The 9,342-nt window shown below is 42.8% G+C and overlaps 1 protein-coding gene and 1 long non-coding RNA gene across 2 annotated transcripts in view; both read left to right on the top strand.

Annotated features, from left to right (window-relative positions):
- LOC104965143 (uncharacterized) overlaps positions 1–703 on the top strand; it is a 2,179-nt gene extending 1,476 nt beyond the window's left edge. Inside the window, exon 2 of the long non-coding RNA XR_800525.1 lies at positions 1–703. This exon is cut by the window's left edge and continues 1,050 nt beyond it. This is a non-coding gene — a long non-coding RNA (uncharacterized lncRNA).
- Positions 1–4,529, top strand: part of LOC104965144 (sodium/glucose cotransporter 4-like) — a gene marked incomplete at its 5' end in the record, with an annotated part of 10,136 nt that extends 5,607 nt beyond the window's left edge. The window contains 3 exons of the mRNA XM_010794103.1: positions 2,241–2,409; positions 2,833–3,048; positions 3,814–4,529. Of these exons, the coding sequence (XP_010792405.1) occupies positions 2,241–2,409; positions 2,833–3,048; positions 3,814–4,158 (730 nt within the window). The remainder of the gene's footprint in view (positions 1–2,240; positions 2,410–2,832; positions 3,049–3,813) is intronic.
- Between the last annotated feature and the right edge of the window lie 4,813 nt (positions 4,530–9,342).

Below are 9,342 nucleotides of genomic sequence, written 5' to 3'. Positions count from 1 at the left end.
TGTGAACTCATGATTTTGGAACAGTTCAAAAATATTCTTCCTGACAGGATTGCTACTCACATAACAGAACACAAGGTAACTTCCGCGGCTGGAGACGCTGATGAGTTTGTGTTGCTTCATAAGAGCAGGTTCGGAGGGCGCTCTGGGGCACTAACTGTTTGTGAAGGAAATAGGAAGGATGTTGGGATGGATCCAGGGAAATCGAGTTTGATCAAATCTAATGTGGTTAATAACGATGATTTCCACTACTGTCGTAAAAGAGGCCATTGGAAGGAAGAATGTCCTGCGCTTAGAGCTAAATCTGAGGGAGGAAGATGTTTTGTTGGGCCTGTTGCGTTGGCTGCTCCTGTGAAAAGCTGCTGTGGTGCTGATGTGCTTAAATCCCACTTATGTGGATCTGAGGTTTTGGCATCTTATACTCCATTTATACGAGACGGCTTGGTGTTATTGGTAGGTAGTAATGTCAGAGTTCCAATCAAAATCTTGCGGGGCACAGGGGCTTTTGACTCCTATATTGTTGACTCTGTTTTGCCGTTGTCGGATGAAAGTGACACAGGTGACACAGTTCTGAGTTGGGGAATGGGGTTAAAAGTTCTTCCTATGCCTGTTCATAGGGTGTATATTGACTGTGACCTTGTTAAAGGTGAAATAGCTGTTGGTGTTCGTCCAGCTTTGCCAATCGAGGGGATACATTTTATTCTGGGCAACAGTTTGGCAGGTAGCAGAGTTTGGGCTGATGTTCTTCCGGCATTTTTAGTGAATGGTGGGCTGATTGAGTCTGGGTTTGAGGAGAGCTCTACAGTGGTGCCAGAGGTCACGTCCTCCTACGTGATCACACGTGCTATGGCCAAAACTATGTTGCGTAGAAACCAGAAGGCCAAGCATTGCTCCACTGGTCAAAGTGGTCGTGGTGGTGGCGGCGGCTTTGATGGTGGGCGTGGCGGCAGCGGCAGCAGGGGTCGAGGACGTGGCAAGGAAATGTTCTGTTATCGGTGTGGAGATCAACGACATATGGCTAGGGACTGTGACCAAACGGAGGATGTGTGCTACAACTGCAACAAACCAGGCCACATGGCTCGTGACTGTGGGCGATCCAACGACCGAGGTGCTATTTTGCTACTCCTGCGGTGGGCTTGGTCACATCCCAGAGACGTTGTGATGAGCGTAAGGTGGTATATTACATTAAGGGTTCGCCTAAGAGAGGGGTCTATACTATTGGTTGTGTCTTTAAGGGGGGGGGGGGTGTGACGTCCCCTGCTTGGAGGTCTCCTGTGGTGCGTATGGCCCTTTAATGATCCTCCTCTGCTTGTGCCCACACTGATTGAGGACACCTGACATCTCGCACTGGAGGATTAAAAGGCCTGAGCCAGAGCCTCGAGGTCTCTCCCCGCCAGAGGACTGGACCTCGGAGAGCAGGGGCGCTTATTCTTATTTTGCCTTGCCTTGTTTTTTGGCCACATTATGTTTTGCCAAATAATAACTTTTTATATACATATTTTTGTCCTTCCCATGCTTTTTGTTATGGCCAAGAGCCAGACCATGACAACCCCAAGCTGTTGCCTGGCAACGCAATTCTGTTGATAGCTATTTCATATCACAGAAACCCCATATCCCAAAGTGCATTGCGGCTAAAACATCCAAATCATCGAGCTTGAACCATAGCTGAGGATCCTGGGTAATCAGATTGTCGGTGTGTATCGCCTAGGTCTGTTTCCGGTGACTTATTTTGAAATTCAGTTCCTGATGAACAGCAAAAAAGCCCATTATTATAGAATCAAACAAATAAATAAAAAGAAGGATATTTGTGTGTTATTGTTGAGTAAAGTTATGGTGTGTTATTTAGAAAAGAATAACAACTTAGCAGGAAAAAAATACAGATTTCAGCATTCTGAGGCTCTGAGCCACATTCATTTTCCTCGCGGACGGCAAAAAAAGTCAGACATTATACGATTTATAATAAATTAAATAATCGTGGCTTGATATTGAGTAAGATCATGTTTTTATGAACCGCACAGCTTCCGGTCTTCCTAGACCCGACCGCTATTTGGACGTATCCATTGGCATATCATATGCACGCAAAATCTGACTTCTGCGTACCTATTGCACGCATTTCCAATGTGTAAAGTTGTGTCATTTGTACGCAGACTGAAGAGAGTGGGTTGGGTTATATACATGTGTTTTATATGGGTTAAGTGTGTTATATACATGTATGTAACATGTGTTATGTGTGTTAATGTTAGGGTGTTCGTCCTGGTCATGGTGTGTGTGAGTCTGATGTGGATTCCCGTCATCCAGACAGCCAACAGTGGACAGCTGTTCGATTACATCCAATCAGTGACAAGCTTTCTGGCTCCTCCCATCACCGCGGTCTTCCTGATGGCCATCCTGTGGCCCCGTGCTAATGAGCAGGTAAACACACACACACACACACACACACACACACACACACACACACACACACACACACACACACACACACACACACACACACACACACACACACACACACACACACACACACTCACACTCGCCTGTTTGATATAACTCTGCCGATGTAAACTACCCTTTCTGGAACTCTGAGAAGATAATAAAGCAAAAAGACAACATGGGTCGTTTTAGAGTCAGTAAGGAGGAATTATTTTCTTTAATTTGTTTTTAAAGTTCCTAAGTTTACTGGTTCCACATATTGGTCCCCAGTAACCAGTGAGAACAGAGGAAATGTTCTCCAGAGGTTCTCTTGTGTAAAGCAAACCAGGGTTATTGTTCTACTTGATATAGTGTTATAATGTCCCCAGCCTCAGTGACTCTTTAATGTGTCCATGTGCTCCTTAGGGTGCGTTCTGGGGTCTGATGGGGGGGCTGCTGGTGGGACTGGTCCGGATGGTTCTGGAGTTCAGTTTCAAAGCTCCGGCCTGCGGGCAGCCTGACGGCCGGCCTGCGCTCCTGGCTCAGGTCCACTATCTGCACTTTGCCCTGATCCTGCTGGCTCTCACCTGCCTCATCATCGCTGCTGTCAGCCTGGCCACGCCCCCCATCCCTGAAGAACATGTGAGAAACATACATCCACAAACATGTACTCTTTGTGACCTCACAGTGTGTTTACAGCTCATAGAGTCCTGACCCCGGACATGTTGAGACCCCCAAATAGTTCTGATAGAAATGTATAGTAGGGCCTCCAGCACATAGAGACTGCTGGATGCTAACCTGCATATGTTGGGACATTTACACATTAGCACCAGTTGTGTTAGCATTAATTAGCATTATAGCCTAGGTGGGCTGTGGCTTGGCTGATTTAGACAGTTCTGAGGGGTCCTGGGGGTTATTGAGGATGCTGACTCAATTTCTGACATTGTTCAGGGTCTCAGTGGACTGATTTTCATTAGTTAAATGAATTTAGGGTCAATGTAGAATATGTAGGGGGTCATTTGGACGGATTGCTTGTCTATTTGAAAGTACATTGTCCACAGTAGAGGTAATGATGTTCATCCTGTGCTCTCTGTCTTTAATGGTCCCAACACTACTCATGGTAGTCAGAAATGAGTGTGTGAATGAAGACTTTAAGCTGCTGTCTTGTATTTCTCAGTCATACAGAGATACTGTCTGCAGAAAGACCCGGGGTAGAGTTCGGGTTGCATCGTGACACACGGAGGGAGGGGGGCGTGGTGTATCAGGGGGTCCTCAGGTCAACAGAAGGTTGAAGGTCAAACTGTTGGTGCACAGAGAGTAACTTATGTTCTTAATGAGGACGTGAAGCCTGTAAACAGAGGTTAACATTAGAAGGCATATTATTAAAGTGAGTCCCTCTCTCTGCAGCTCTACAGGCTCACCTGGTGGTCCAGACACAGCCAGGAGCCTCGTCTCGACCTAACAGCTCCCCAGGTGACCTCTGGCCCTGTGACCTCTGGCCCGGTGACCTCTGACCCGATGACCTCTGACCCTGTGACCTCTGGTCTGGTGACCTCTGGCCCGGTGACCTCCTGGTGGAGGAGGGCTGCTCTGAGGCTCTGCGGTCTGAATGCTCCCGACTCTGAGGCTGCGGAGCCTGAAGGACTCGAGCTGAACTCCCTGCAGGAGGCGCCGCTCTGGAGGAACGTCTGCAATATAAATGCCCTGCTGCTGCTGGCCATCAACGTGTTTCTGTGGGGGTATTTCGCCTAACCATAGGTGGACTGATGTTCTGGACTGGTGTTCTGGACTGATGTTCTGGACTGATTTTCTGGACTGATGAACTGAACTGGACTGATGAACTGGACTGATGTTCTGGACTGGTGTTCTGGACTGATGAACTGGACTGGTATTCTGAACTGATGAACTGGACTGATGCTCTGGACTGATGAACTGGACTGGTGTTATGGACTGATGTTCTGGACTGATGAACTGAACTGATGTTCTGGACTGATGAACTGGACTGGTGTTATGGACTGATGTTCTGGACTATCTGCTCTTTCTCTCACAAGCAGCAGGTCTACAGACCGTGATGTCAATACAGGGAACCAGCCTTTGTTTTTTTGGTGATTCGTTAATTAAATTATTGCTAAGAAATATATATTAAAATAAAAACCTTTCATTTTTAAAAGTCTACATCATTATTGCCTCATTTTCATAAAGTAATATGATCTATCCAAGATAATTCAGTCAGATGCATTAAAGCCTTTTCTGAAATGTTAAAATGAATCAAAACATGTACAAGAACAATCCTTCTGTATACGAGTAAATAGACACAAGTATATATATATATGTGTTTAACTTCTTACTTTGCAAAGCTTTCGCCAACGATGAAAGTGTTTGAAAAGTCTTAATTTAATGTTCCATTAATACTGGAAGGATGATTCATGTTGGCTGGGATTCTATGTATTATTTACCCTGCCATCTTCAGTCTCTCCATCATGTTCACCTGAGCTGAGGCAGCTGACACATCGCTCCGTTAAACGTGGCAGGAAGTGAAAAGGAAAAAAGGCAGAATTGAGAAAAATACCCAAATTATACGTTTTTTTTAAACGTCGGGATTTTGAAAATAGAGAAAAAGCAGAATTTTGAGATTTTTAGAGAAGTCAAAACATTGACATTTTTATTAAAAAAAAATCTCTATGTGGAGAAAAAAAGTTGGGAATCTGACACTTCAAGAAAATTAGAATTTTGGAAAAAGTCAGAATGACTGGATTTTCGAAAAAAAAATCTGAATTCTATTGCTCATGGGTCTGAAGGAGCCCTGAGACTAGAGGAAGACTCTCTGACCCCCTGGCCATCAACCTGGAGGACCAGCAGGTGCACCGCGGCACTCTGAGGCCCACAGAAGGACCCTCTGACCCCCTGTAGGACCAGCAGGTGCACCGCGGCACTCTGAGGCCCACAGAAGGACCCTCTGACCCCCTGTAGGACCAACAGGTGCACCGCGGCACTCTGAGGCCCACAGAAGGACCCTCTGACCCCCTGTAGGACCAACAGGTGCACCGCGGCACTCTGAGGCCCACAGAAGGACCCTCTGACCCCTTGGAGGACCAGCAGGTGCACAGCGGCACTCTGAGGCCCACAGAAGGACCCTCTGTTCAGGCTGCAGGTGTGCATGGATGTTACTTTAAAGTGAAAACTAAAATAATTGTGATACCATATATCTGCATTAAAAACAATTCATATGTAAAATAAAAAATAGGTTTTGCGATAAATATGTAAAAATATAAAAACCAATTTTTTTTTCTAAATACAAAATATAAATATATTTATATAAGGGAAGCAATAAGTCACAATATAAAATAAATATAACCAACAATACATAGTGAGAAAGGAATTTAAAATAATACTTTACTACAGAATAAAGAAATATATTAATCTATTATTAAAATGCACTCTAATATTTGTTAAAATGCACAGAATACATACTTTATGAATGATTTATTTCTACTTCCTCTCAGATTCACAGACACAAAAGCTGCTGCCTCAATAATCCTTTATAATCTGTGTGTGTGTGTGTGTGTGTGTGTTTAAGCTACATTATAACGTCAACATTAAATGTCTTTCTGTAAAAACATGGGCTTTATTTAAATCACATTATTATCAGAATGCAGCTGCATCTCAATCCCTCTGTTCTCCTCCAATCAGCAGCCACTATTCTGCTTCCATTGGAGCGGAGCCCCACCTCCACTAATCCTGATAGCTGGGGGGTCGGGGGGGCCTGAACGCATCATAACACTGCAGCCTGAGAGACAGGAGGACAGACAGGAGACAGACAGGAGACAGGAGGACAGACAGGAGATAGACAGGAGACAGGAGGACAGACAGGAGGAGAGACAGGAAGACAGACGGGAGAGACAGGAGGACAGACAGGAGAGGTGGACAGATAGGAGACAGGAGGACAGACAGGAGATAGACAGGAGAGAGACAGGAGAGTGGAGGAGAGACAGGAGGAGAGAAAGGAGAGAGACAGGAGGAGAGACAGTAGACAGACAGGAGAGTGGAGGAGAGACAGGAGGAGAGACAGGAGAGAGACAGGAGAGAGACAGGAGGAGAGACAGTAGACAGACAGGAGGACAGACGGACAGACAGACAGAGAGGAGAGACAGGAAGAGGATGAAGGTAGAGGACTGAACTTCCTGAAGATGGAGGGCCGAGGACGGAGAGGAACCAACGGGTCCTTCAAACGTTCGTCCATCAAACGCAGCGCGTCGTCTTCATCACAGAAGGTGAGCCGATTCAAACTCTCACAACTTTATTACATTATATTAAAGATCAGGATGTGCAGATAAATGATCATTTCTTTTCAAAATAAAACACATGAATAACTTCTAAAGTCGGACGTTGTCAAAAGGACCTGCTGCCTGACTTCCTGTTGGTAAAGATGCACTTTAATCTGTTATATATTTATTTATTACCTTGCAGATTATAGTGCATTGTAATCTGTAGTGCATGCTAATCCCTGTTGTAATGATTATAATGTGATTATAATTATTCTCAGTGCTCCTTACTGTATTAAAGGCAACAGTTTGTGCAGGAGTCATTATTATGAAACGGCTCTTAACAGGAAGTGAGCTCTCACAGGTATTCATATTTTAGTAGGATCCCTCTAACCTGCAACCTCTGCTTTATTTAGCAGCTGTGGTTTCTGTCACTGTTCACCAAGTCAAGTATTTTCAGGAGCTCCGTGAAATACAGTTTCTCAAAGAATGGATTCTCTGTGAAACCAGAAGCTCCAGGAAACACAACATCGAAAAGTTTCAAAATGAAAATATTTATTTATAGACACATGCATGTTCCAGCATCTGGAGTAGCTTTTTTGTAAATGTATTTTATTTTTCATTTACACTTGACATCTATTGCAGTCTGTCCGTCCTGAGAGAGGGATCCTCCTCTGTATGGAGTCAGCATTGGGTCAATATTCTAGCGCGCAAAACAAGCTACTCACGAGCGGAAAATGTGCTTTTACACGCGCATAAAACGACCTTCGCGCGCAGATTAAACCCACGCGAGAGAGACAGCCCTCTTGCTCGCGTGCGAGAGTTTCAGCCAATCAATTAATTTTATATAAAACAATATATTTTTGAGTGGGCTGTATCTGTTGAAAACTGCTAGCTACTGTCTGCTGTACGCTCTTAGAAGTGATGTGTCCAAAATGACACAACATGTGTTGAATTTCAACACACCTACAGAGTGTGCTCAGGTACAACACGTGTTGTGTTTATTTATGTCTAAATCATTTTACACAAAATGTGCACATTTTACACATTGTGTGTCATAAATGTGTAACCAAGATGAACACACTCATTTGTTATTTCTTCACATTTTGTGTTCTATTTCTTTAACCAGAATTAACATTTGATTGTGTTATATCTGCACATTGTGTGTCAATGACGATTACTGGAAGTACCAGGTGGTGGATATGGTTTTTATTCCAAATTCAAGAATACATTCATTGGACATTTATTTACAAGGATTTCATTAGCACGATATCTCATTAAGAAAATACTTTTTAACATTAAAAAACGATCATCAAATGTTGACAGAACAGATGATTCATAAAATCACACCTAAAAAAACCTTATACCTTGGTTAAAACAAACTTAGTGAGGACATGCAAATATGTTTGTTGCCTACAACAAAGACAACCAATGATCTTAAAGCTAACTATGTATATATATATATATGTATTTAGTTTTACATTACACAACACCCTGTTAGTGTATTAATTCATTGCTTTAAAATATTTTTAATTTGTTTTCTCAACCCACTCTCTTCAGTCTGCGTTCAAATGACACAACTTTACACATTGGAAAATGCGTGCAATAGATACGCTAAAGTCCGATTTTGCGTGCCTATCATACGCCAACTATTCCCATTGAGTTCTGAGTCCGAGTTTTGCGTGCATATGAGACGCAAATTGATACAGTCGGGTCTGAGAAGACCGGAAGCTGTGTGGTCCATAAAAACATGTTATTACTCAATATCAAGCCACGATTATTGATTTTATTTGTAATCGTATAATGTCAGACTTTTTTTGTCATCTGTGAGGAAAAGAAATGTGGCTCAGAGCCTCAGAATACTGAAATCTGTATTTTTTAAAATCTTTTTTTCTTTCTAATTTGTTATACTTTTCTAAATAACACACTGTTATTTACTCACCAATAACACAACATTATCCTTGTTTTTATTTATTTGTTTAATTCTATAATCTCAGGCTTTTTAGCCGTTTCTCAGGAACTGAATTTCAAAATAAAGTCACCGGAAACAGACGTAGGCCTATAAGGGACATTTCGAGCATCATCGCGATACACAACACAAACCCACTGAACCGATTACCCAAGATCCACAGCTAGAAGCTCGTGATTGGATTGTTTAGCCGCAATGCACGTTGGGATATGGTGTTTATGCGATATGAAATCTGAAAAACATTTAAAAAAAGAAAATAGTACTTTATTCCGAGTGTGCTTGCTTTTCTCTTTGAAAGTCATCACATAACGGCATTGTAATACACGGTTCGGCTGCATTACATATTACACATCTGCCGTAGTTCTTTATTTATAGAGCCCTGATGAGAAGACTTCTAGACAAACAGGAAGAACTGCCACGGAAACTGAATATGTGACGTGGATCATAAATATATCAGCAATTAAACAACATCTTACATTTCTCTTCACACAATACGTCTCCTCGCAGTATCAATAATAATTTGGCTAACTTTTATATTTGATCCAATCGGTAGATAGGCTGTATTTACACCATAACGGTGCACAGCTGATAGAAAAGGACTTGTAGTTTTTAAAGATATTACTGATTTTCTTTGAATATAAGAATGTAAATACTGAGTTGAGAGAATAGTCAGGGGTTTTGGGTGATGGGAGACACATCTATGGA

This window comes from Notothenia coriiceps, unplaced genomic scaffold, assembly GCF_000735185.1.
Source record: "Notothenia coriiceps isolate Sejong01 unplaced genomic scaffold, NC01 NC01_scaffold00037244, whole genome shotgun sequence".
In the NCBI taxonomy this organism is placed as follows: Eukaryota; Metazoa; Chordata; class Actinopteri; order Perciformes; family Nototheniidae; genus Notothenia; species Notothenia coriiceps.
Note: the sequence above shows the minus strand (reverse complement) of the source record. Positions and strands in the feature narration are given on the sequence as shown.